Source organism: Neolamprologus multifasciatus, chromosome 2, assembly GCF_963576455.1.
Source record: "Neolamprologus multifasciatus chromosome 2, fNeoMul1.2, whole genome shotgun sequence".
Lineage (NCBI taxonomy): Eukaryota > Metazoa > Chordata > Actinopteri > Cichliformes > Cichlidae > Neolamprologus > Neolamprologus multifasciatus.
The window spans coordinates 31,125,593-31,153,586 of NC_140440.1; the positions used below are offsets into that span (position 1 = coordinate 31,125,593).

General features: G+C 40.2%; 1 protein-coding gene and 1 long non-coding RNA gene across 4 annotated transcripts in view; one reads left to right on the forward strand and one right to left on the reverse strand.

The window, feature by feature from the left end:
• The window catches only part of LOC146524801 (high-affinity choline transporter 1-like), a 29,454-nt gene extending 1,804 nt beyond the window's left edge, over nt 1–27,650 (forward strand). Inside the window, exons 1-11 of one of the 3 annotated variants that reach the window (XM_085131822.1) lie at nt 13,131–13,378; nt 16,563–16,783; nt 17,436–17,549; nt 18,163–18,318; nt 18,609–18,757; nt 19,832–19,975; nt 21,498–21,651; nt 21,733–21,950; nt 22,042–23,612; nt 23,847–24,239; nt 26,799–27,650. In XM_085131822.1, coding sequence (XP_084987948.1) covers nt 16,600–16,783; nt 17,436–17,549; nt 18,163–18,318; nt 18,609–18,757; nt 19,832–19,975; nt 21,498–21,651; nt 21,733–21,950; nt 22,042–22,599 — 1,677 coding nt within the window. In that variant the 5' untranslated portion in view covers nt 13,131–13,378; nt 16,563–16,599 and the 3' untranslated portion in view covers nt 22,600–23,612; nt 23,847–24,239; nt 26,799–27,650. Of the gene's footprint in view, nt 1–13,127; nt 13,379–16,562; nt 16,784–17,435; nt 17,550–18,162; nt 18,319–18,608; nt 18,758–19,831; nt 19,976–21,497; nt 21,652–21,732; nt 21,951–22,041; nt 23,613–23,846; nt 24,240–26,798 lie in introns of those variants that run through there. The other 2 variants (XM_085131830.1, XM_085131839.1) reach the window with 2 other exon arrangements.
• LOC146524802 (uncharacterized) lies at nt 12,563–18,183 on the reverse strand. The gene is made up of 2 exons (XR_014869171.1): nt 17,379–18,183; nt 12,563–16,842 (listed from the first exon to the last, which is right to left on the reverse strand). It is a non-coding gene; the product is annotated as an uncharacterized LOC146524802 (long non-coding RNA).
• Nucleotides 27,651–27,994: the final 344 nt, after the last annotated feature.

Here is a 27,994-nt window from a genome sequence, read left to right on the forward strand (position 1 = left end):
TCAATCTACCTACCCTACAAAATGCGCACAAGTTGCTGTAAAACTTGCATGCTATAATTACTCCAATCACTTTTACTCATGCTCAGAACTCTAACAGAGTTTGTGATGTTCGGAGAGTCATGTAAATGCATGTCATTTATAAAATGATTATTAACGTCACACCAACGACCACCATAACTTAAAAACACACTAAGCTTTCCAGGGAAATGGCTGTTTAAGCAGGTGTTATCTGCATTCATTCGCTGATCCCTCTTAGGTGTCACAGAGTCTCACTCTTCAGTCGCTGAGTTGGAGCTTGGCACGCCCTTGTTGGAGGAGGGCGCTCTTTTCACCCCTCACCCTCTTGTTCCAACCCAGCTTTATGGTTATCGCTGTGGTTCTGGAATCTTCTCATGATGACTAGTAGGGCCCCAAACCGCACGACCTTTGACCTCAACCACTGCCTGGGCTGTCAGCTCTGCTATGAATGGTCCCTGCTTCTCGCTGGGTCTCTGAAGACTTCTGATCAGCACCCAGTCTCAGTCAGGAGATTCCACCCTTGGGATGATTTCTTCCAGCAATACTCTGGCTGCTGCACCTGTATCTCTGTGGTGGGGCGTGGTCTGCGGTGGCCTGCAGGGAGGGCGGACGCACCTGCACGGCATCCGCAATCACGCCCGCCAGGTTAAAACACGGGGACTCAGGTGTGTGTGGTGATGTGGTGTGTGGTGAGATATTAAAATGGCTGAGAACGCTGATCCCTGGACCCGCCGTGCCTTATTCTTGCCACAATCTCTTTACTAGGAGGAAAAACTTCTAACCATTTGGAAAACATGTCAACCATCATCAAACCACATTTTCCTTTCAGTTCAGTGAAGTTTACTTATAGATTATCAAAACCTTATCTGAACATGAACTTAACCCCCCTGTAGAGGTTTAATACCTGTACATGAACTGTTAATCCCACAAATCACAGTAAAAAGCCATGGACAAATCATCATGAAAAACTCATGGAAAACATAGAAAGCATTGTTTCATGTTAAACCTGGAATCCCTCCTTTTGACACATGGTCTCTCCCATGAGTCAGCTCATCGGAACTAGGAGAATAACAAAAAGGAAAAGGTTAGTTACACCAATTTTCAGACAACATCAGGGCTTCTCCTCCGGAGTAATTTCGCTTCAGCCCTGTAACCCTGTGCTAAAGAATAAAATCAGCATTAATGTCATGTTAAGTGGGTCTAACTCTTGGCTCTGCCTGGAGCCTGCATCCACACCACAATTACCTAGAAACCAAAATCGGTGAGTAAATACAAACTTCACACTTACAAACAACTGTAGGTTATAAGAGTAATAAGGCATCCAACACCACAGACAAAAGTGAGCCATATGCTGTTTATTTCCCCAAATCATTAAAACACTACTGTTACCATAATTTGCCCAAGTCATGGATCATCCCATCTGTTTAATTAAAACTACTGTAACCAGTAACTTTTCTTAAGCAATGTCACTCACTTGTTTTCACACTTTGAGCTCAATGCCTTAAAATGAATAAAGATATGATAATGAGCCCCACACTAAGCTGTTCTGTAATCACTGCACAACCTGCTTCATTTCACTCATGTCTGCCTGTGTGATGCCAGAACTAGGGATGGGTACCGGTATCCGGTGCCACGATGGCACCGGTTCTGACATAAACGGTAGTAACCAGACCGAAAAGCAGCGCACATTTCGGTGCTTTATTTCGGTGCTTTTTTTTCCTGAGATGTCACACACTTTTAATTCTAGCCAATCATTTTACGTTTCCGAGGATAGTAGGCGGGTCCAGGTACGTAGTTCTTTTAGAGCAGAGCTACAGATTAAAAATGCCCAAGGCAAAGCGGTCAAAAGTCTGGCTGTACTTCACAGCAAAATATGCAAACTCAGCAGCCTGCAACAAGTGCTTTAAGATGATACTGTGATACTGTCAAAGGAGGTAACACCTCAAATCCGATGAAACACCTGGCGACGCATAGCGTTTTTTTAAAAGCCGAGAAATGCACCGTATTTGATAGCTTGCTGCGAGACCTCACACCGAGCACATCTACTGCGGCTGCGGTGCCTGTTATCGGACCCAGAGTTAGCAACATCCCCCAAAAACCCGAAGAGGAGAGTCCTGGCCCCTAGCCCTGCCAGTGTAGCAGAAATGAGGACGGATGATGATGGCAGCAGCAGCCGTTCTTCTCTGGGTCAGTAGCTTAATGTTGTTCGTGTGTAATTTACGTTGAGTAGGCTAACCACGTTATTACATTAATGCATGTAAGGTGAACTAGCAAACACCGTCATAGCTACATGCGGCTGTCTTCTTGTTTGATGGCAGATGCTCCCTTCACCCTGGCCAAAAAGGCTAAAATGACCAAAGAAAAAGTGGAAAACAGCTAAACATGAGAGGTTTTTGGACAAAGTTTGTTTTTTCCATTGTTTAAGCACTGCTTCCAGCCAAGAGTGATACCACATATGCCCTATAGCTGCAGAAAAGGCTAACATTGTTATCTTTTTACAAAAAAACAGCTGAACATGAGAGGTTTTTGGACCAATTTTGTGTTCTCCATTCTTTAAGCACCGGTTTGAGCACCGTTTAAGCACCGGATAAAACCTAAACGATACCCATCCCTAGCCAGAACCCTTAGAGAGGGAAAAAAAAACATTAGCCAGTGGCGTGTCCTTGCAGGTCGGGCCTGGATCAACAGATTCCAGAGGTGTTGCTGTAAATCATGTGGTCAACCCTCCTTGTCTGTGAAAGGAGTGATACTGATTTTAACACAGTATGTGTTTCACATTGAATACACATTTCCCCTTGTAACATTTAACATTTGATTGATTGATTGATAATACTTTATTCATCCCGAGGGAAATTGGGTTAAGGCTGCCAGCACCATCTTACCCTTCCGACCATACATACATTACACAAAACATCACATGGGGAAGACAGGTCAGAGAGGTATAACAATGGAAAATGCACCACATGAGGAAAGATAAGGAGAAAAAAAATAACTCCCCCCAGACTGAGCTCCAACAGGGAGATCAGTTTGAGAACAGAACAACAAAACACACCTCTGCACATAGCACATGAAAAAACTCTTAATACACCAAAAAACACATGACAAGCAGCAGGGGTGGGTAAAGGGTGCAGCATCGGAAAGGAATAAGCATCGAAGGCATTTGGAAAGGGAGGTGCATATCAGTGTATATGTATGTTTGTGCTTGTCCAGAGTTCAGCTGAGACAGTGTCCGTCGCCCTGCTAGGCTAAGTAAACAGTCTTCCAGCCAACCCAGGTGGCCTGTATTTCCAACAATACAGTGTGTTACTGTAACCAACAAGCAGCCAGGAAAACAGTTTCCTCCACACAAAATCAGTAACACAGAAAAGTGCTATCTAAAGGGTTAGGTCGGCAAGGCCCGCCCACACTCATGTGAACCTACCTCCCCTCCTCTGGTCTCTGTCATCCTCCTGCTCCTGCAAAAACAAGCAAACAAAAACACATGCATCCACCCTTTTTTCACTTTTCGGGGTCGATTAGGCATTAGCAGTGACCAGTGTTGGGGAGTAACGGAATACATGTACCGCCGTTACGTATTCCGTTACAGTTACTGTTTAAAAGGGTGGTATTTAGAATACAGTTACTTTGCTGAAATAAATGGATTACACTGCGGTACTTTCCTGTTTCATATTGTGGCGGGTCAGGACTGTTTGGGTTTTGTTTGACAGCTATGTTCTGTTGTTCTGTTGTTCCAGGCGGCAGTGTTACTGTTGCCATGGTTACAGGGTGACGCTCTCTGTTTCCTGGGTGAGAGAGGCCTTTTTGTTGTAGTTGTTGTGCTAAGCTAATAGGCAGAATGCTACAGGCATAGCCCTAAAGAATGTAGCCTCATGGGCAGTGTAGTCCGTGCTGCAGGGAGAATGGACCGCCATACCCGTTATGTGTCTGTGAGCGAGGGAGGGAGAAAAAGGAAAAGTACGAGCTGTCATCGAGCAGAAACAGGAGCTGGAAGCATGTAAATATAATAATAACCTGTAAGGAGAAAAGCCTCAGGAAAGCAAAGAATCACGGGCCCAGAGTTAATTCATGTACATGGACGATTCCTGTGCAGGAATGCGCGCCAGGCATCTGCTCAAACTTTATTATATACTGTCCTACTCACGTAACACTCATGGGTGGAGTACAAGTTAGGAAAAAACAACTTCTTATCTGGTGATTGCATACGAGTCTGCACAGGATGCAGCCTTGCAAGACAAGGAGGAACAAGTTGATTAACGATCTTGTAGTGGGTTAAAACAATACATGTGGGTGTTGTCTAAACTTGAGCAACTTCCTCGTGTGATCACTTTGTTCCAGTTAAAGAATTTGCTGACACGCTATGTACAGGCATTTCTGTGCAATTCAAATAAGCTACCAGCTCGACCTTTGACCTCAACCACTGCCTGGGCTGTCAGCTATGCCTGGAATGGTTCTTGCTTCTCACCGGGCCTCTGAAGATTTCTCAGGAGATGACTGCTGCACCTGTATTTCCTTGCTAGGAGGAAAAACTTCTATTTGGAGAGCATGTCAACAATCATCAAACCACATTCTTTAGTTCAGTGAACTTCACTTATAGGCCATCAAAGCCTCATCTGAACATGGATGCACCACTTGCATAGGTTTAATACCCGTTGAATGAACTGTTAATCACACAAATCGCTGCAAAAATCATATAAAACATAGTTTAATGTTAATTCATTGTTTCATGTTAATCCTGGACCCCTCCTCTTGACGCATGGACACTCCCATGAGTCAACTCATCAAAACCAGATTCCTGCATATTAAGTTTGCTTAAAAACTGGCTCCGCCAGGAGCCTGCATACATACCATCATGGGCTGAAAAACAAGATCTGGAAGTGAAATCAAACTTCACACTTATAAACAATTATATCATAAGAGTGATAAAGCATTCAACATCAGCAAGACAAGTATCATGTGCAGGTTTTTTCAAATCAGTAAACTACAATTATTTCCATAATTTGCCTCAGACATGGATCATCCCATGTACTCAGTCAACATTAATGTAATCGCTGACTTCCCTTAAGCAAAGTCACTCAACTCATCAATCAGTATGAGCTCAATGGTGGTCTGCTAATGAGCCCCATATTAAATTATTCCATAAACACTGCATCTCTTATTTGTTTTTCTCATGTCACTTGTCCGCTTCTGCTGAATTCTCTACATGTACTCTTAGAAAAACAAACATTAGCAATACACATAGATGGTGACCAGGCGCAGGTCGACAGGTTCCAGAGGTGCTATCCATAGCTGTGGAAAGAATGTTATTCACATCATCAAAGTAACCTTCACATTTTCCCCAAAACACAGTGTAACAGCATCACCACTCATAACCTGTAAACACAGTTTTCTTCACACATAAACCCAGAAATCCTGTAGTAGGAAAACATTAACTAGTTGTTCTGGTATAAATCACATGATCAAATCACAAGAAGAATTGTAATGCTGTAGAAAAGAAATATAAATGTTAGCGCTGCGCAGGTGTATACACTCTTTCTCACAGTAATCTCTGTGAGCAACACAAACCCATGAATAACACACCCCTGGTAGATTCACAAACACAGAAAGTGGCATTTAAAAGTTAAATCGGTATGCAACCACAGATGTTGCTGTCATCTTTCTGCTCCTGTAAAAAGAAACACGTAAATTCATCCACCCTTTTGGCCTGTCTAGGTGGAGGTTAACTTTGAGTCGTGGTCAAGTCTTGTCAGCTTTTACCAGTCAGTCAGTTTGTTTTTATTTCCATTTATTCATTCATTCATTCATTCACTCACTCATCCATTCTTTCTTTGCTGATAGTGGAAACTATCGCCGCATTTGATTTCCACCCTCAGCAAAATGACGTCAAAGAAAAAAGAAGAATTTTAGATCGGATTACCTCGCTGAATCCTTTTTAGGCAGGGACTCTCATTTTCTAATCGTCCCAAATAAGTGGCTTTCTCCTGAGCCCATTTTAAAGTGGAGTAACTCACTTGTAACAATTTTCTTGACGACGTATCGTATAGCGCTTCTAATCGTACAGATCTGCTCAAACAGAGATTATCGAACAAAACTTTCAGTGCACTGTGAAAGTATCAAAATAAAAAGGCCTTGTTACGTCATGACACAAGCTCCTCATCTCAGGAGGGTAAATCATACCATTAGCATGGTTTATCATACTATCATACTAATTGGCAGGCTCAACTTCACAACAAAAGAAAAATCATCAGCTAGATTCACTCCGAACCAACCATCAGCTGCACAACACACAACATAAGCCTAATATGTTATTAGCTATGAGTTTAATCCCCAGGTCTGTGCTTCTCACTCATTTAGGCCACACACCCATTTTATTCAGTTTTCCTTTTTTCCCGTCATCCTAAAACATGTGACATGTTGTCATGCACTTCACAAAAGACGTTTGTACTGACGTATTCAGAGTTGTGTATCTAGGTACAGGATTCACTCGCACATCAAAACAGGAAACTCAGTGTTTTAGAGTCTCCACTCTAACGAACTCCAACACATCTCATTCACTCGTGCTAGAATTCAGTCACCTTTCATTAATCTAAGAACGATCAACTAATTTGCATATCAGCTATTAACCCACTAAGATGACAGGACAACAGAAATGCATATTCAAAATATTCAAAATATACAGTATTAATTTACTGTATTTCCCTCATACAGTAAATTACTTGTGCTGCATCAATCAAGCAGAAAGGCTGCACAGGATGCAGCCTTGCAAGACAAGGAGGAACAAGTTGATTAACGATCTTGTAGTGGGTTAAAACAATACATGTGGGTGTTGTCTAAACTTGAGCAACTTCCTCATGTGATCACTTTGTTCCAGTTAAAGAATTTGCTGACACGCTATGTACAGGCATTTCTGTGCAATTCAAATAAGCTAAACATAAACATTTATCACTGTTGAATATTAATAAAATTCAAAATCTTTTAACATAACCACTGCAGCCAAACAGAGTGCCTGACGAGCCCAGTTCTAAGTAAGCTATTAAGACTTTTATGGTACATTGTGTTTGTGTTTTCCTCCGGAACAGTACGTTCCTGTTGGAGCAGCCTTTCAACGCCTCTCTCTCTGTCTCTCGCTAGCAAACTTGACCCAGACAACAAAGTAAAGTTATTTTTTGGCTACTAGCCCGACACAAACCCGACATATTAACCAGAGGTCCCTTTACTACGGTTCGGAGCCGCGGACCTTCAGTAACAGTAATAAATCACAGCAATAGTACATTCATGCAGTTGTAAACAGCATGATAATATATTAAGTAATCCAAAGTATTCAGAATACGTTACTCTCATTGAGTAACGTAACGGAATACGTTACAGAATACATTTTGGGGCATGTATTCTGTAATCTGTAGTGGAATACATTTTAAAAGTAACCTTCCCAACACTGGCAGTGACTAACCCTAAAATAGTTACCGTCTTCTCAATTTCAAGTCAGTCACACTTAGTCCACATCATCAGTCCAGCCACAGTCCAATCACATGCATTCATCCAGTCACATGCAATTGTACCAATCATTGCTGATAGTGGAAAACCGCACATGGATTTAAATATCCACTGACAGCAATATTACATCATTCCAAAAATAAAAACAATTCTTATTGCTTTTGAAATGGATTGAATCGCTACAATTCTTTTAAACAGAGGACTTACCATCTGATATGGTCAGCGACCTAGGTAGGTGAATTTCCTCAGAAGCCCATTGTAATCTAGAGAAGCTCACCTTATATTTGCTCTCAATTAAAGTATTTTATAGCGCTTCTACTTCCAATCTCGCAGGCCTGCTTTTAAATCATCAACACGCAAAATCACAAAATCTCTTACCTGGCAGGTTTTTTCCTAAGTGCACCGTTACAAAAAAAACATATTAGGCCTTGTTCAGGACATGTCTAAATTAATTATATATATATATATATATATATATATATATATATATATATATATATATATATATATATATATATAATACACGAGAATATATAAACCTGTGTTTATCTTACAAAAAGAAAACAACCCTAACCTAACTGACAAAATCAGCCTGGTACTAAAACAAAAAAACCCAAATCTGCCAGAAATCACAGGAAAAGTTTTGCTTTCTGGTGACACAACATGCTGTAGGGATTAGAACCTGCCATGCAGTGCTGCAGTCACTGCTTCTGTTTATGTTCCCACATCATATTTACTGGTTGCCCACAAGTGCACCAGAATATCACACAATTCTGGAAAGTCTGGGCCAACCAACATAGTTCCACCTGCTAAATACACAGAGAAATTTCCCCACATTTTATTAGCAGCTGCACAGTTCACACAACACAAATGTTCACCATTTAAAGCTTCCTAAACACTTCATATCAATGTTTTATCACTGGAATGTGAATTTCTTCACCAGGTCTGTGCTTTTTCACTTATTTTTCATTTTCACAGACCCAATCATTTCATTTAGCTTTTCTCCTTTTTTTTCTCCAAAAGTAAACGTGTAACATGTCATCATGTATTTCACAAAACAAGTTTGTTTTTATGTATTCAGAGGTGTGTATCTGGGTACAAGCTTCACCCATACATCAGAAACAGGAAACTCATTTCAACCCTCTGCTACATCTTATTTACTTGTTTTATAATCCAGTCATCTTTCCCTGATGTAATAACAATCAACTAATTTGCATATCAGCTATTAACCCACTAAGTTGACAGGACAACAGAAATTCATGTTCAAAATATTATCACAAAAGAGAATTTCCTTCATACAGTAAATTACTTGTGCTGCACCAATCAAGCAGAAAGCATCTCACAATTTACTATATTAACAACCAAATTTATTGTCTGATCACTGGTTGGTCAAACCAGAATCTTTTTTTCCCTTTCACAAAAGTTAAACTGTTGTCTTGCAACCTGGAGAGTTAATTGTCAGCAATGGATACACTCAACATTTGAGAATTTGATGTCTGTTAAATTTACACTATTTTAACACTGATGAGAGATGACAAGCTGATCTTCATTGCGTGTGTGTGCTAGTAGGCAGGTTTAATGGCTGTGTGTGCAGTGGAGCTGCAGATTCAGCAGGGCATGTCCTTAAACCTGCCTTTCCTTCACATTTCTCTGTTTATGTGTGTTTGTGTGCGTATATTTTTACCTTTGTTGCGATCCTACGGACTTTTCTCAACCTCCACAAGACAGCTGGCCACAGTTTTCCAACCCGATTTTCATGTGTTCTCACATTAACAACAACAGCCTTCATTTTTCCTCCATGCTCTCTTCTCCCCACTTCTCACAGCTTCTGTCTCTCTCCTGCATCTGCAGCAGTTCAGTTGTGGCGTGCCAGGATCCAGTGGGACGTTCTTCTTCAGCTTTGCCTTTTGTCTTTCACTCTTTTCAGTCTCTTCCTTTGCCAATGTGATATGATTAAATATGTGATTAATAGATGAGAAAATAAATCTGCCACCACACGGTCTAGGTGCATCTGGTTCAGATATAGCGCTTTCTCAATGAAAGAAGCCAAGTTTTTTCAAAGGTTATTAGGTGTGCCAGTGGCAGTTTGTTTATTTGGTCTGAGGTCTGTTTACACCCTGAGTAAGGCTCAAGTTGTCTTCCTGAAAGCGCTGTAACTGAGTTCAAGGATGCAATTCCACGGTTATCTCCTTCGATGTCATGTGCCAGCACAATGCAGAGCATTGTTTACGAACCTGGATACAGTGGCTCCCCTGAAAAAGCCTGAAATCATTGCTTGACTCCCTGGTATGACTGTGCCTGGCAAACCTGCGCCTTAAAGCAGATAAAACGTAAGCTTGAGAGGAAATGGCATCTCATTAAGTTAGAGCTTCATTTAGCCTGGAAAAAGAGTTTGCTGCCCTTGCAAAAAGTCCTGGTTGAAGAAAACAAGAACAACCCCAGGTGGTTTCTTTTCAGAACTTTATCCAGGCTGACAAAGAGTCAGAGCTCTGTTGAGCCAAAAATTAAACGTTAGCTTGCTCAGTGCAATGTTCAATACTGTTGATCACAACATTTTATAACAGATTATAGCATGCTGTAAGAATAGTAAAATAATAAATGTACTGTGCTGCAGTGGGTTGAATCATATTTATCTATTAGACTCTAATTTGTTCATGTAAATGGAGAGTGGATGATAGGTTTGTAGCTTGAACCTATTCGCTGGAACATTGAAGACAATATAATTACACAGCAAAGCAATACACGAAGTAGGCAAAGTTCTTCGTGTTTCTCGTGCACGGGAGAGAACCGGACAAACGCCATTCCTTGCTTGACCCCAGTTGCTCTCGTCCGCTCCCCCGTAACACTGCTCTTTTATTGAGGTTACATGAATATGCATAGGTTCATTAACATACGACGTATACATGCACACAAAGAGTACCTTGCCTGTATGTGTGTGTGTGTGTGTGGGGGGGGTCAGAGTGTGACCCCATAAATGACTTCCCTAAACCATCTAAACAAAAGGCACTTAGACTAAAACAGATATAGCTACGTTTATCCTACCGTAAAACAATAAAACAAGGTACGACCTGTGCCCATGCTCCCAGCATGTAGGTGTGGATTCCAGAACACTCTGGAATGCACACCAAGCCTTTGCAGCCTGCTAAAGATCACACATCCTACCACTACACAATTAATTATACACCTCTAAGCATATATGGTTAAATATTTCTAAGCATAAATGACAATCAACAATACAAAACCTAACAGTGGAATCTTGGAGTCATTTTTTGACCAGGGTATCTCCTTTATTTTGTATAATTTAAAAAAAAATGTGTTTAATTATTTCTAAAATTAGAAACATCCTGTCTCAGAGTGTTGCTAAAAAAACTGGTTAATGAATGTATTACTTCTAGGCTGGACTACTGTAATTCATTGGTATGTGAAATTAAAATATTTTATCACAGTAATGCTGACTTTTTAAAAAAAAAAAAAAAATAGTGACGGTTTATTTCAGCATGTTGGCATCACAAGAGAATAATCTGATAACAAAAATATTATCACTACCAAATCAACATACCCAGTGTGCTTTACCACTCAGGCTTTGAGCCATCAGGCAAGTGTTTATGTTGAACCCTGCCCAATAGTGATGGGATTTCCGGCTCTTTTTAGAGATCCGGCTCTTTCGGCTCGGCTCACTAAAAAGAGCCGGCTCTTTCGGCTCCGAACCGGCTCTTCAGGTTGTTTTGCTGCTTTAATTATTTAATCATTAACAATAATATAAAATTATGCAGAAAAGGAATTACTAAAGTAAAAAAAAGTGGTTTTATTTATATATGTTTATATATGGCCCCTAGAGACAAAGCACGTACAAACTCTAAAGCATATACAAACTCCAAAAAGCACGTACAAACTCCAAAACACATTTCTAGCGTTAACTGAACTTCCAAAACAGAGCTACCCAGATCACTTAAATTACACAATTGAAAGCATGTGCGTATTGTTTGTGTATTTATAGACAAGCACTCATATTTATTCAAATAATTTAAAAATAAAATTCATTTACCTGTTATTACCACACACCAAATCCGGTTGTTGATACTTCCTGGCTTGTGTAGCCACTAGGTAACAAAAGCTCAACACTGCACCCTAGCATCCTGGAGCACTTCTGTTGTCTTTTGTACATGATTCTGAGTTTGTACGTGCTTCTTAGTTTTTACGTGTTTTGGAGTTTGTACGTGCTTCTGAGTTTTTACGTGTTTTGGAGTTTGTACGTGCTTCTGAGTTTTTACGTGTTTTGGAGTTTGTACGTGCTTTGTCTCTAAGGGCCACCATAAATATACTTTATTTATTCACTCCACATAAAATGTAATAAATAAATCATATAATACAAAGAACAACTATTTACATTTTAAACTTTTAACTATTTAAATTTTCAGCTTTTTCCTTTTAAACAAATTTAACGTGAAACAACACAAAACACTGCAAACCACAACACAATTTAATATATATAATAAAATATTAAAACAAAAAGAAGATGCACATTCTCTGTCATATGGGCCTGCATGATTTCTGAATCCTTTATCATCTGCAACTGAAAATAGTGGATGATTACTATACCTTTCTAATGTGACGTTGTTGTCCCTCGCTCTCTTTCTCTCTGGCTCTGTTCCTGTGCTACTGTGAGTGTAACTAACGCCCCTCCCCCCTCTGCCCAGCGCAAGGTACAGGCCGCGCGTGCGGAGTTTAGCGGAAAAAAGGGCGAGAGAGAGGATGAGAGAAAGAGAAAAAAAAAACAAAAAAAACCTCACGGCTCCCAATAAGGAGCCGGCTCGCGTCGTTCACTTCAAAGAGCCGGCTCTAAGAGCCATTTCGTTCGCGAACGACCCATCACTACTGCCCAATAAATGCCCCTGACATAGACTTAACTCCAACTCTGACCCTCAAACTGGCTTTTGAAAGAGTATAAAATATTAGGGTCAGCTAAAAAGTTGTAAGTCTGGAAGATTTTTGTACATCATGGGTCTTAATAAATTCTGACATCAAATATGCTCACAAGAGAACTTTTTGTTTATGTGTATTTTATCTTTAGTTTATTGTGCCAGTTGACGTCAGTGACACATGTAGCCTAGACAAGCAGTTCGTGAAAAAGCGGGAACAAGGTCATAACTGTTCTTATTTCAAAACAATATTTTTACATATTTATAATATTTATACATGAACATAAAGTGAATAGGGAGTCTGTAATCTGTAGATATAACAAGGGTTACCGTGTCCACAAACGGGTTATCATAGATACAGTATGTAAAGTAATCATATTTATACTCTTATTAAATAGACTTCTTCACTGATGAATTAAAAATTCTGAGCGAATTACATGATTTTGAAATCATGTGACATTCTGAAGAATGAGTGCTGCTCTTTTATGTCTTTTGCTAAAGCACAGGATTTTGATTGCACTGTAACAATGTCTACACTATATTTTAGATTGCATCGCAACTTTTGCAGAAGTCAAGACTCTAAATACTCCTTCAGCCACAAATCCATTAGCTAAAAGTTGAAATTCAGTAATTCTTTAGATTTAAAACTTTTATCTGTCTCATTTATTAAATCTAAGTATTTCCTCTGGCCTCTGGCACTTTTTTTCTGCCTGGAAATGATCGTAAATTGCTGGTTCCTTTGAGGTCTGTGAGGAATGAGAAAACCTGTCCAGCCGTAGATTTTTGTGTCTTATCTACAATAGGCTCAGCCCCCTATGCCACAAGGAGGCTTTTAACGAGACTGGCTATGATACAAACAGAAAAAACAGTCAGGCAGAGACGATAGGAACGCAGTCCTGCAAAGGATTCAGAAAGGTACCAGAATACCCACACTGCCACCAGCTAAGCAGGTAATTAGTGTTTGACTTTGGTCAAAGGAGCTTGCAAAGAAAAGCTTCTGGACTTCTTTAAGTTGCTTGAAGACGTTTCACCTCTCATCCGAGAATCTTCTTCTGTTCTAAGGTCAAATGGTGGGGAGTCCCAGATTTAAACCTAGTGGGAGTATCCCTGCCAAAATACCTTTATATGTATTTATAAAATTATTTTTAATAGCTTTCATGATGGTTTGTAACAAGTTTTTGTAACAAGGTGAAGGTAATGCTTTACATGTTTACTATTCCCAATGCTTTTCTGTGAACGCAATGTTGGAGAATAGTTAGATATATCCTTATGAAATAACTACTTCCCAACTAACCAGTACTCTAGATCAGTTAGGTGTTTTTCAGTTGCCAAGGCTTTTTGTAAATTATGTGGTGTGCACTCTCTGTTTTCTTTTTTTGTTGCCTCTATGATGTGTGATAAAGAGAGGGAAATCAAACAGGCAGACTTAACGCTGTTAAAACTTTCCCTGAAATAAAACAAGCTTTTAGAGCTGTGAACTTTTTTCAAAGATGTACCTCTCAATGACTCCTTTTGTTAATAAATGCAAATTGTGTTATTTTTGTTCTAGCTGTTACTGTGAGTAGGCTCTAATGTGATTTGCATTTAAGGTTAACTGAGTAGAAAGAAAAAACACCCAAATTGTTACAGGCAGGCTAAGGCTCATCTGTCAAAGCATCTAACATGTCGCAACAACCGTCAAAATTATTCACAGCTGTGAGCTCCACCTGTAAGGTCATCCTGCGACTGTTCTGGTGTGTGTGTGCAAGAGAGAACGGGTGTGTCTATGTGTGTATTAATTGTTGTTCATCCCATCTACCTTTTCTGTCAAAAAGTTGACAGTGCACATACCAAAACCCAGTGTCATGTGATCCACTGAGAGAGGAAATGGACCACAGGCTGCATACATGTCCAGCTTTAGAAGGAGCTGCTAAAACATGGTGTACTTCTCATGTTTCATGTTGTAACTTCAGGGCATAATGCTGTACTGCCTCTCTCACCATTATTTTTCCCTGTTGCCTTTCATATAGAAAACTTGTTTTATATGATTTATCAAAATCATAAACAGCTTCTGTAAAATGAGTTTCAGTTCTATAAAAAAGAAAAATACTGAATCATACTTGCCCAAAGTAGCAAATAATGAGAAGTGTGTGTGTGTGTGTGTGTGTGTGTGTGTGTGTGTGTGTGTGTGTGTGATTTATTTTAGGATGTATGGCTAACATTAAATGTGTTAAATTGATGATGGTCAGTACCTTATCAGCAGTGTTGGGAAGGTTACTTCCATTACAGAATACAGAATACATGCCCCAAAATGTATTCTGTAACGTATTCCGTTACGTTACTCAATGAGAGTAACGTATTCTGAATACTTTGGATTACTTAATATATTATCATGCTGTTTACAACTACATGAATGTACTATTGCTGTGATTTACTACTGTTACTGAAGGTCCGCGGCTCCGAACCATAGTAAAGGGACCTCTGGCTAATACGGTGGGTTCTGTGTCGGGCTCGTAGCCGAAAACTAGCTTTACTTTGTTGTCTGGGTCAACTTTGCTAGCGAGAGACAGAGAGAGGCGTTGAAAGGCTGCTCCAACAGAACTTATTGTTTTTGGAGGAAAAGAAGAACACGGTGTACAGTCCAGTCTTAATAGCTTACTTACAACTGGGCTCGTCAGGCACTCTTCTTGGCTGCAGTGGTTATTATTATATTTACATGCTTCCAGCTCCCGTTTTTGCTCAATGACAGGTCGTACTTTTCCTTTTTCTCCCTCCCTCGCTCACAGACACATAACGTGTATGGCAGTCCATTCTCCCTGCAGCACGGACTACACTGCCCATGATGCTACATTCTTTAGAGCTATACCTGTAGCATTCTGCCTGTTAGCTTAGCACAACAACAACAAAAAGGCCTCTCTCACCCAGGAAACACGCAGAGAGAGAGCGTCACCCTGTAACCATGGCAACCGTAACGCTGCCACCTGGAACAACAGAACGTAGCTGTTAAACAAAACCCAAACAGGCCTGACCCGCCACAATATGAAACAGGGAAGTACCGCCGTGCAATCCATTTATTTCAACAAAGTAACTGTATTCTAAATACCACCTTTTTAAACGGTAACTGTAACGGAATACAGTTACTCATATTTTGTATTTTAAATAAGTAACGGCGGTACATGTATTCCGTTACTCCCCAACACTACTTATCAGAAAGGTCTAGCAGCAGAGCCAAGCCAGTGGATATTTCTCTGGAGCTTTCTAGAACTTATAGAAAAATCCTCACATAGGAAACTGGTGTGAAGAGGCGGAATTCAGGTGTGACTCAGAAACATGAGCCTTAACAACCGTCTAAAGCTGCTGGCTCGCCCTACAGTCCTCTTGTCCTACAGCTCTCTTACTGAGAGCTAAGGGCTGTAAGGTGGCCTTGACATGCAACAGTGTTTGTGGTGGTTGTGTGAGTTTGACTGTGGGAGTATGTTGTGTGGGTAAGCTGCAAACAAATTTCCCTTTTTTGGGATTGATAAAGTTGCACCGAATCTGAATAATAAACTACGTGACACCGTTTTCAAGTTCACAAGACAAATAATTAGAAGATGTGAACAGTTCCAATGAAGGTTTTCTTTTAGACACAGGCAGACTTACCTGCCATAAACTGTCACCTAAATAGCACTCCCAAAATCACAAATAAACAAATAAATGTCCTTAACTTTTCAATTGTTTCGAGTATCAATCATTGAAAAACTAGTAAAAATATAAGAAAATTTAATGGAAACAGTAAAAATAAATGTAACTAAAAATATGGTCTAGTATTTAGAATTCTGCTACATTGGTTGTGTGCCACCTGACTGAGAGGGAAAAGTCTTAAAAACAAACCTTACATTGTGAAGGAAAATTCCAACCCCAATCAAGAGCTATTCTGGGAGTTGTGAGAAACAAGTCAGTAGTTTTCAACTGTAGAAACTGTCAAACATTTACTAAAATCTAATCAAACAGTAGCTCCCCAGACTGCCCTTGACTGCCCCACCCATATCACATTACAACTGATAGTTCATAGTTGGCAGCACAGTTTGTAGGAAATGTTAGGATTGAACTAAACATTTTGCATTTGAAAATCAACTTATTAGTCCTTTTCTTATTCCTTTTTTTTTTCATCAGTGGAACCACATTTTGCCAGTCATCAAGGCAGCACACAATGGCTCTGAACATCCCGGGGCTGGTAGTAATGGTGGTCTTCTACCTGATGGTGCTGGGCACTGGTCTGTGGGCCTCGATGAAGTCCAAACGGGTGCAGAAAAGCAGCCAAGCAGCCCAGACAGAGGTCACTTTGCTGGGAAACAGAGGGATCAGTATGGTAGTAGGAGTCTTCACAATGACCGGTGAGAGTGCATGTTTGTAGATATTTGGCTGTTATTGTAGCCACTTTCATTGAGTGAAACTGTGTAAGAACATAGTGAAGCACAAAATGAGTATGTTGTTGCCTGAGCTCATCACAGTGCAGCTTTTGTAATAGAAGTTATCTTCTCTTTTAACTCCACCAAAGTAAATAGTAAAGTAGCTGGTGAACAACAACCTGTCTCTCTTTAACAGGGAGTCCCCCGTTTGACATTCTTTCAACAAAAACATGTGCAGCTATTAAGATAAAGGGACTAGCCTGTTCGTATGTAAAAGACAACAAACCTTTCTTAATACGGTTATTTTAAAAATATATTGTTGTGCCTAATTTATTACATATTACAGTGAAGTGGAACCATTAAGCTTAAGTTGTTTTTTGTTTTTTTAATTAATATTCTTTGCTTAAGTCTAAAAAAACCAAAAAAAATTGTGCAATTTAATTCCTACATTTTGAGTTACACTAAGACACAGTTAAAAGAGAAAACAGATGTTTTTAAAACTTCATCTCATGTGCAAAAGTGTTCACACCATCAATTAACTGCTTATCAGTAGGCAATATTAATTTAGAAGCCTCTTTACCTGAGCCTGAAGGTCACAGTGTAATTCCTCTGTGTGCTTGTGCTGTGCTCTCTGCAGCTACTTTTGTTGGAGGGGGCTTTATCGTTGGTCTGACAGAAGCAGTGTACACACCAACTATGGGGCTGGCCTGGGCAGTCATGCCATTAACAGCAGCCCTGTCTTTTATTGTTGGTAAGAGTTTTAATAATAACACCATTACCTGTATACTTTCTGCATTTGCACACGATTCCCCATTTTCTGAAGAAAGCGGCTCATGTGTGTGTATGGTACTACACTACTACACTAATTTAATCGTTATTATTTCCCTGTCACATACTCGGTTACGCCTACAAATATATTCATCTGAACTATTAGGTAACATCTACAAAAACGACCTTTTTCAAAGCAAGCTTTTTATTTCTTGATATTATTTTTAATGTCTTAATCAGGAATGATGTGTTTTATAAGACAAAGGCGTATATCTGTGTGGAAAAATATGATTTCTATATGATTACTTTAAATGTGTTTTACATAGGAACGCCACAAATTTTCACAAACACTTTTTATGCCTCTAGAGGAAGCTGTGCAAAATCATAAGGATTAATAAGGAAAAATCTAAAAACCTACCTTTTCTAAATTAGGCTTTGAAAAATACAGGCCAGGCATGTCTTATAAGGAAGTGGGGACACATCTGTGCAAATTAGCGTAAAATATGATTCGCATAAGACTATGAATGAATCTTAAAGATGAAGTCCACTGATTTTCAGTAGTGGATGTGAAGAAATGTGTTCTACCTGTCGTTAAGGTGGACTTTTCTTTGCCAAACCAATGAGAGAAAGAAAATATGTGACAATGATGGACCCGTTCCAGATCAAGTATGGAAAGTCAATAAGTGGAGCTCTATCCGTGGCTCTGTTAATTTCTGATCTAATCTGGGTGACAGGAACTCTTATCGGCTTAGGTGAGTGATACCCACATCATTTTTGTTTTCCTTCTCTAGTAATAACACCTGCAACTGAATAATTTCCAGGATAGAGACAAGTGTTTTAAGTTCAGCTGCTATAAAGTTTTAACTGCATCCAAAACACCTATACAACAAACTAGTATGATAATATTAACTAGAATTTCATTAAGTCATACTGACACATGCTGTTAGTGTCACCCTAAAGTGACTGAACACATTTTCCTAAACTGAATGAAGGTAATTCTGATATATGTGATTCTGTATCATTTACTGTGTTACTTTTATAGGAGCAACAATAAGCGTGGTCCTGGATTTATCCTACGCTGTTTCCATTTGGATCTCTGCTGCTGTAGCCATCATATACACATTAATGGGAGGTCTCTACTCTGTAGCCTACACAGACATAATACAGCTAACACTCATTTTCTTCAGTATGGTGAGTTCACTTGCATGGGAAACTACATCCCTCCTTAATAAAATGTAGGGAAACTGTGTTTAATATCAATAAAAGAGCACAATTAATGTAAATACTTTAATAAAGCCTGTATGGATTTGAAAATACATAGACAATACATGAAAACTTAGTAGTTGTTGTTTTTATGGTTTTTTGTTTTTTTTAATTTGATGGCACTTCACTTTAAAAAAGAAAGTAATATATGCATTAATGTCTCCAAACTCATCAGGTTGTTTTTATAGCAAGTTGGATGTTCCCTCTGCTCCTTGGCCATGAGAAATACAAGATCTGTGGCTTTGAAAAAAATATATATCAAACTTTGTTTTTTAAAAATTCAGTTTTCTTTCTATCCCCTTAAATTATATTAAACATCAGTTTTGTCTTTGTGAGTTTTGATCTGTGACTGATGGTGCTCACTGGACCCCGTTTTCAGACTGAGGGTCTGAAGGTCTTTATTCGTTTGTTTTCTGGCTCCTCTAGATTCCCCAGATTGTCTGAATCTTCATGCACATTATGTACTAAAGATGATGAAACTGGCAATTATTTGAGCCGTTTCCCTAATTATACATTTCTACCTTAACTGTCGTTGTCCTCGTCTCACCCCTTTTTTAAGCGTGTTGTAGCCATTAAATTCTAAATCAGCCTATATTTTTTGAAAAACAATAGATTTTAATTTGAGGTTGAAAGGTTAATCTTTATGATAAATGACATGGTTCTTTACCTTCTGGAGCATGTGTGCTGTGATTATGCACCTTTTCCTCAGCAGCTTTGATTTATCCCAATGTCAAAAAATACACAGCATTAACAATACCCGTCTGGGCCATAAACAGTTCGCAGAAGAGACTCTTACCCACAACAGTTTCAACTTACTGCTTATAATATAGGATTGGAATGGTTTCCAATATATTGCATTGTATTTGTATTACAATTTTACAGTGTTTTTACATTTTGCATCCCAAACTTTTTGGGAACAGGGTTTTAATATAGGCAAATCTAATGTGATTGTGAACATTGTAACTTAGTCTTTATGTCATTGGATCTTCTTCTGTTCTGCAGTGGCTCTGTGTCCCCTTCACCTTAATGAACCCCCACTCTATGGACATTACTAAGACTGCTTTCAACTTTACCTACCAAGCCCCCTGGATTGGTTCTGTAGATAAAGAAAGGCTATGGAGATGGATTGATAATTTCTTATTATTGGTAAGGCCTGCATTTATTTTTATTTAGGACTGCTTTTGTAAAAGCAACAAACACAGAAAAACATTAGCAGTTGCAGAGACCAAGACAGATTTCTAGCACTAGTCTCTTGATGGGTATTAAAAGATCAGGTCACGAAGTACAAACAATCATCCAAAATAAACTATGTGAATGACCACGGCAGATGCCGTGCAGGTGCGTCCGCCTTCCTTGCACGGCACCGCAGGCCACGCCCGCCACATACCCCCATCGCCCGACTGAGGCCGGGGAGCCATCCGGCCGAACCTACTCCCCCCACTGTGAGCGGGAGAGGGGATCAGCCCGGACCGTCGGGCCCTGGCCAAGCGATGGGAAGTTGTGAGGTCAGGTGGCCCCCCGCAAACCCAGCAGTGCCGGCGAAACTGGTCCAGAGGTCGACCGCGTGGCAGGTGGACGCCGGAGGGGGTGGCGGCGGTGTTGGGCAGGACCAGATCAGCGCCACCTGCAGAGGAAGGAGTATCTGGCGTCGCTGATCCGGTCCTGCAGCTTGGAGGACCAGATCAGCGCCGCCGCCTTCTCCTGCGGCGTGGCCGCCAGCTCTGCCACCATTTGCACCAGCTCCTCCCTCTGCTAGCCAAATCCTGGGTCTGCCGTGCCTCCCGTCCTGGGTTTCGTCACCACTGTGAGTGACCACGGCAGACCCGGTGACATTAACATGCTTTGCAGCATTCTTTATTAGCACACACACGGTTGCTGCTCAATCTGCTTTAAAGTGAGTATTTAAGTAATTTATAAAGTTATCAAAACTCAAACCAAGCAGTGACTCACCTATAAATGGATCCGTTTCAAAAAGCAGTTTTCATACTCTGGCTATCAAGCAGATGAAATCCAAGTTGGGAAAAGTGGTTTTAGTATCAGTTCCAGGTCAGAGATGGATCAATCAGGTTCATAAACAAAATAAAGAACAGGGTCTCCCTTTAAATCCAGAAAAAATTAAGGATATCAATGTGGACCATGATATTCATCTTAGAAAACATGAGTGGAGAAATTGTGGTTAACAAGTGAACTCTATCAAGTTACATTCAGCATTATTCAGTCATTCAGCATTAGGCCTTCATGGGTATGAAATTGTTTGCATGATGTAAGCCTAATGATGTAATGAGGGGGGTAAAGGACATAGTTTTCATTGAATTTAATGATTACTAATACTAAAACTATAATTAATGCTAGAAATGTTCATTTACATTCAAGGGACCTCTGAACAAGCACTGAAACTCCAAATAGACATAAACAATTAGTCTGACGAGAAACAAATGAGCAAATGTTTCAACCTATAATGTGTACTCCATGTGAACATTATAAACCTAAAGCACACAAGTTAACTCAAAATGAAATAAACAGTTTGTCATTTGCTGAGTGCTAATAAAATACGCATAATTAGAGATAAAAACTAAAGTTGAGAGATTCCAAACTAAAACAACATTACCCTAATAAACGACTAACTAACAAAATGAACGGCTAACTGTCACACTGTCATTTGTTTAAGGCTTTAGGTAACCTTGGATATCAGGACTTCCACCAGAGGACTCTGTCAGCCTCCTCATCAAATACAGCCAGGATCACCTGCTTTATTGCAGCTCCACTTATTTTTGTACTTGGAATCCCATCTGTGTTGATTGGAGCAGTCGCAGCATCAACAGGTACAACAACGGAGAAATATATTTAATAAAATTGTTAAAATATATTTTCATTTATTTGTACTTTTTATGTTTTTATGCCAGATTGGAACATGACCTTATATGGCTCCCCATCCCCCTTCGAGCGAGGAGACGCTGGTCAGGTTCTGCCAATTGCTCTGCAGTACCTCACTCCAAACTACATCTCCATCGTTGGTATTGGAGCTGTAGCTGCTGCTGTGATGTCCTCAACAGACTCTGCACTATTATCTGCCGCCTCCATCTTCTCATCCAACATATATAAGAGCATCCTAAGGACCACAGTAAGAGACCTGAAAGGAGAAGATTCGAGTTGTGGTTATGTCTTTTCTGTTTCAGTTTCCAGATTTGATTTTGTTTTGGGGTTTTTTGCAGGCATCAGACAGGGAGCTCCAGTGGGTGATCCGTGTCACTGTGGTCCTGGTGGGCGTGGCTGGCACATCGCTCACCTTCCTAAACAACAGCATCATGGTTTTTTGGATCCTGGGCTCAGACATAACCTACACCATCATGTTCCCTCAACTAGTCTGCGTCCTCTTTTTTAACATCTCCAATGGTTATGGCTCTATCATGGGCTTGCTAGTTGGAGTGTTGCTGAGGTTGCTCAGTGGTGAACCATCCGTAGGGTTACCTGTTGTCCTTCACTTCCCAGGTTGCACTCTTGAAAATGGCATTTATGTCCAGCGCTCTCCGGTCAGGACTATCTGCATGTTATCCACTATCTTTGTTACTTTGTTGTTCTCCTACCTGTCATCACTGCTCTTCAACAGAGGATTGATTTCTGAGAGGTGGGACGTATTCAAAGTGAAGGCCAACAAACGATCACAAAAATTAACATTAATGAGCAATGGCATCATCAAAACAGACAAGGAGGAGAAGCCTGATGGTCAGAATGAAACTGAACTAATACTAACCCCCAGTCAGTTGGAGTGACAAACTAAATGATTTAGTGGGATGCAGATGTTTGTTTTTAGAATAGAATAGAATAGCTTTTTATTGTCACTGTTACAAGAACAATGAAAGGCAGTTTGGCATCTCTCCATGTGTGTAAAGTACACAATAGCGTAAGTATTTACACAATAACAGAAAAAATTTACATTTACACAAGAAAGATATGTACAAGTTATACATACACCTGCAAACATACACGCACATATATGCATCCGTACATACATACACACACATATTTCCACATACATACACATACATGCCATCTAACTAGTAGGTGCATTGAGAGGTGCAGTGTGATCAGTGATATTGCACATTGAGTGTGTGTGTGTGGGGGGGGGGGGGGGGGGTGCTGTTGGAACTATATTAGATAAGGTTATAATAAATACAGTTTAAAGAGGTAGGGGTGTTGCTTGCATTGAAGTATAAATAGAAATATGATTTATAAATAAGGTGTAATGTCCATGAGTGTTGGCAGTGCAGTTATCCTCCAATCAGGGTGGAGGTAGGGCATGTTTGACAGCCTGTGGGTAAAAACTACTGTTGAGTGTGTTTGTCTTTGACCTGTAACGTTTACCAGAGGGAAGGGGGGGGAAGTGAGTGTCCAGGGTGCAAGGGGTCTTTGATGATGATGCTGGCTTTCTGCTGAAGTCTGTCAGTATAGATGTCTCTGAGGGGGGTTGGTGAAGTGCAGATTGCCCGCTCTGTTGCCCTCACCAACCGCTGCAGTTTCCTCTTGTCCTCCGCGGTGCAGCAGTTGAACCAGAGTGTGCAGCAGTAAGTCAGAAGGCTCTCGATGGTGGAGCAGTAGACGTTTACGAGCAGTCTTTGGGGTAATTGGGCCTGACGTAGTTTCCTGAGGAAGTACAGCCTTTGTTGTGCTTTCCCTACCTGGTGGGAAATGTTTGTGGACCAGGTAAGGTCGGCCGAGATGTAGACTCAGAGGAACTTAAAGCTTTATACCCTTTCTACCTCCTCCCCATCAATGTAGAGCACGGGTGTCAAACTCCAGGCCTCGAAGGCCAGTGTCCTGCAGGTTTTAGATGCGTCCTTGATCCAACACAGCTGATTCAAATGGCTAAATGACCTCCTCAGCATGTCTTGAAGTTCTCCAGAAGCCTGGTAATGAACTAATCATTTGATTCAGGTGTGTTGACCCAGGGCGAGATCTAAACCCTGCAGGACACAGGCCCTCGAGGCCTGGAGTGCGACACCCCTGATGTAGAGGGTAGAGTGCTCAGATCGCTTTGTTCTTCTGAAGTCGATTACCATCTCCTTGGTCTTGCTGTGTTTAGATTCAGGTTGTTGTCGTCACACCATTGCTTCAGATGCTGAACCTCCTCTCTGTAGGCTTTGTTTTTCGTTGTTGTCGATCTGACCCCGCCCAGCAGCCAGACCCTGAAGTTCAACAGGTAACATCTGTGATGAGCAGTCAAGCTGTACCTGTTTCTACCTGTTCATGTTACTAAAGTAGAATCACTGTGGAAATTACTGTGAAGTTTCTTTGTTCCAGTTCTAATCTTTGCTTTGTTGGCTTTGTGTTCGCATGTAAATGCTTTGAAAAAGATCATATGTGTGTCCTTATTAGGATCGGGATATGTGTTGGTGTGTGGGGTAGACTTGTAGTCAAGACCGCCTAATCCGAGACCAAGACAAGACCAAGACCAGAGGGTATCGAGACCAAGACAAGACCAAGACCAGAGGGTATCGAGACCAAGACAAGACCAAGACCAGAGGGTATCGAGACCAAGACAAGACCAAGACCAGAGGGTATCGAGACCAAGACAAGACCAAGACAAAAAAAAAGTCTTTAAACTGCAGCCAGATGCTGCTTCGTTTACGGGTCTCGGGCATATTTATGTGTTTTTGCTTTCGCACAGCCCTCCTCACCACTGTCTACTGTCTCACTCACTCACTGAAAGGACTGACGCATGCTCCACTTAACTGTTGCGTCTCTCACCCTCTCTGTTTTTCACATAATGATATTATCCTATATCCTCGCATGTGATTGGCCACAATATGGAGGGATTGGAGCGTAGCTGAGCCACTGTGTGAGAGCTGAGCAGCCAAAGGAAATTAAGTGGGGGTAGAAATGACTGAAAGATTATTAGGCTCTGTTTTGAGCTTTGTTCAAAAAAGAATGACTTCATATATATATATATATATATATATATATATATAGTTTTTTAATTAAGCAGCAAGGCAGAACAAAGTCGGGCCTGTATCAAGACACAGGGACTAAACCCCAATTCAACCAGACCCAGAACTGATCCAGAATTAAAACAGGACTACAACAGTAACCAAGACAGAACCAGAATCAGAACTAGATGATAGCAGCACTAAAAATCATCTTAGACCTGCACTACACTTATTTTTTAATTCTACCAAAGTACACTATTTAGATTCTGAAAAGTTTATATAATTATTTAGCCTTGTTGAGCAAACAAGCCTGCATAACTTAATAAATATAGAATTTTAAAAGTAACAAACGCTATCTAAAAAGATACAATAGGTACGAGATACATGTTCTGATGAGTTTTTGGCAAACAACCATTTGACTAACATGTGTGTCTCACCTGCTCTTGTTCCATCTCTGTTCTGTCGTCATTTTCGTCGTCTCTCTCCCTCTCTGTTCCTCTCTCTCCCTCTTTGTGCTGACAATCAAGCCAAACACAAATATACAGTGGAAACCAGATATTTACATACTCTTCAGATAAAAACACAAACACTTTTTAATTGTAACATCAAATCAGACTAAATGTTTATTTTTTTAGATTGATAAATATAAAAAACATATTTGTTAACTTTAAGAGTAAAGAGAGAAACTGTCTGTATTTCTTAATTGTAAATGGCACCAAATTGTATTCAAAATTGAGCCACACTTATGGAGCTCCACAATTCTTTTCCAGAATTATTTTCCAGGTGTTTTGGTTGACATCTCTTGATTTTTCAAAGAAACTTTCCCATTTCAAAGAAACAGGCTCTGTGTTTTGCCTTATATGCATCCACAGCTGTGCCACCAATTTACCCACATGGACTCTACTAACCAATCAGAAGCTTCTTAAGCTCAGAATGGAATCATCTGGAGTTTTCTTAATTAATCTTAATTAACAATAAACTTAGTGTATATGTACTCCTACATTTGATGAAAGTGATTAAAATAGACAGCTCCCTCTTTTTATTCTGACATTTAACTAATTCAAAAGACATTGCAACATTTATTTATCTAAAACAAAAGTTTACTCTAAATTGATGTTTAACAGTAAAAAAAAGGTTTTATGTTTTCTCCCTAAAGTGTATGTAAATATCTGGTTTCAACTGTGAATATACTGCTGTGTATTGAAATTCCTCTTGTTTTGCATAGATATACTGAACATACAACAACAACAACAACAACATACAAAGCATAATATATAAAATAACATCTACCTGAGTTTTTTCTTTGAAAGAAGCTCCTTATGTCCATTGTTGTGTTCATCAGTACACAACTGAAACCGATTTAGAGAGTTTGTTTAGCCGTGGAGGGTAACAACTGAAAATATGAGATGTAAGCTAAGACTCTCTAAAAAAATCAGCATTGTCATTCGGCTTTTTATTTATCCATTTGTTGATTCACTCGAAGAGTAAGTAACGCAATCAAGTGATCAGTTTGATATCAATCTTTTGTGATACACTGTCATATTTACATTATTAGTTCAGTACGAATGATATCCGTTGGTACCTGGTCAAACTTAAGCTCTCCTCTGCAGCAAACTCGCAGGCAGCAGCTTCTCCCCCCTCGCTCACATGGGTGCTGTGCTCAGTCGCCTAGTGCCAAAGCTCGGATCATACCAAAATCAGGGGGAATTTAGGACGGTGCGCTCTGTGTTTCGTGTGTTGTTTTTGTTTTATACAGTTGTCAGTCAGGCATCTAACAAACAAATTACACTCCAAAAAACCCCATGCTTCTGAAAAATGACCCGGGCTTAAGCCCAGTAAGACACCCCCCGCTCCGCTGATGGTTGACTCCAAATCTCCCGAACACTATGTCGATTTGAGAGCGCAAGACCGAGACAGCGAGACCAAGAAGGAGACCAAGACAAAAGTCCGTCGAGACCAAGACCGAGACCAAGACAAAAGTCCGTCGAGACCAAGACGAGACCAAGACCACGTAAAAGACATCCAACTCTAGTGTGGGGCTGTAGTCAGTAGGTTTATATTGATAAATGGTAATTATGAGACTATGCGTTCCATGTAATTTTACAGAAAAATGCTGATATAATGTAAAAAGTAACAAATTACTGTCTTCTGTGCGCATTACTTTTAGTATCAACACCAAGAGTGGAAATGCTACCAATATGCACAAATGTTTCTCATCCACTTGTCTTCCATATGCTGCTTAGTGATGATGGTGACTCTCAAAGTGGAGGCAATGAGAATCCAGTGAGAGTTGATAATGGAATCAGAATCGCTAAATTCTTATGAATTCTAGTCGCACTACAGGACAATTTTTCACTGTGCCAGAGTCTATATTAAAAAGCTCAGGTACAGTATGGCCTGTAGCATTGTATGGTAGATTCTTTTTTTTTATTATTATGTTTATTTATTTTATTTTTTTACCTGCTTTGTGGTGGCAGGGCACTGGGTTTACTGTCCGTGGTTTCATTCACATTCATTCACAGCTGTAGTAACAAACAAATGGTTTACTGGGATGTAGATCTGTGTTATAATGTTAGAATGAACAGAGAATTGACATTTAAAGTACCTCATCCATCCATCCATTTGCTTCCGCTTATCCTTTTCAGGGTCGCGGGGGGCGCTGGAGCCTATCCCAGCTGTCATAGAGCGAGAGGCGGGGTACACCCTGGACAGGTCGCCAGTCTGTCGCAGGGCCAACACACAGGGACAGACAACCATTCGCACTCACATTCACTCGCACATTCACACCTAATGGCAATTTGGATTTTCCAATTAACCTATCCCCACAAGCTGCATGTCTTTGGACGGTGGGAGGAAGCCGGAGTACCCGGAGAGAACCCACGCAAACACGGGGAGAACATGCAAACTCCACACAGAAAGACCCCGGCCTGATGTTGGAATTGAACTCAGGACCTTCTTGCTGTGCGGCAACAGTGCTAACCACCGTGCCACCGTGCTGCCCTTTTAACTGTTAATTCTGAATTTAAAGCCATATGAACGTTATGTAAAATCTATATCTCGGGCATGCATTCTGCAGTATTTAAGTGTTGGTGTTAGCATGCCCACATACCACCTATTTAAATATGTTTGTTGTGCACTGATATAGGGTACTCATGTTACATTTCGTGCACCTGTGTATCATATATAGCAGGATTTTGTTGGGATTTAAAGGTAATTGATATGCAATTACAATCCTATTTCC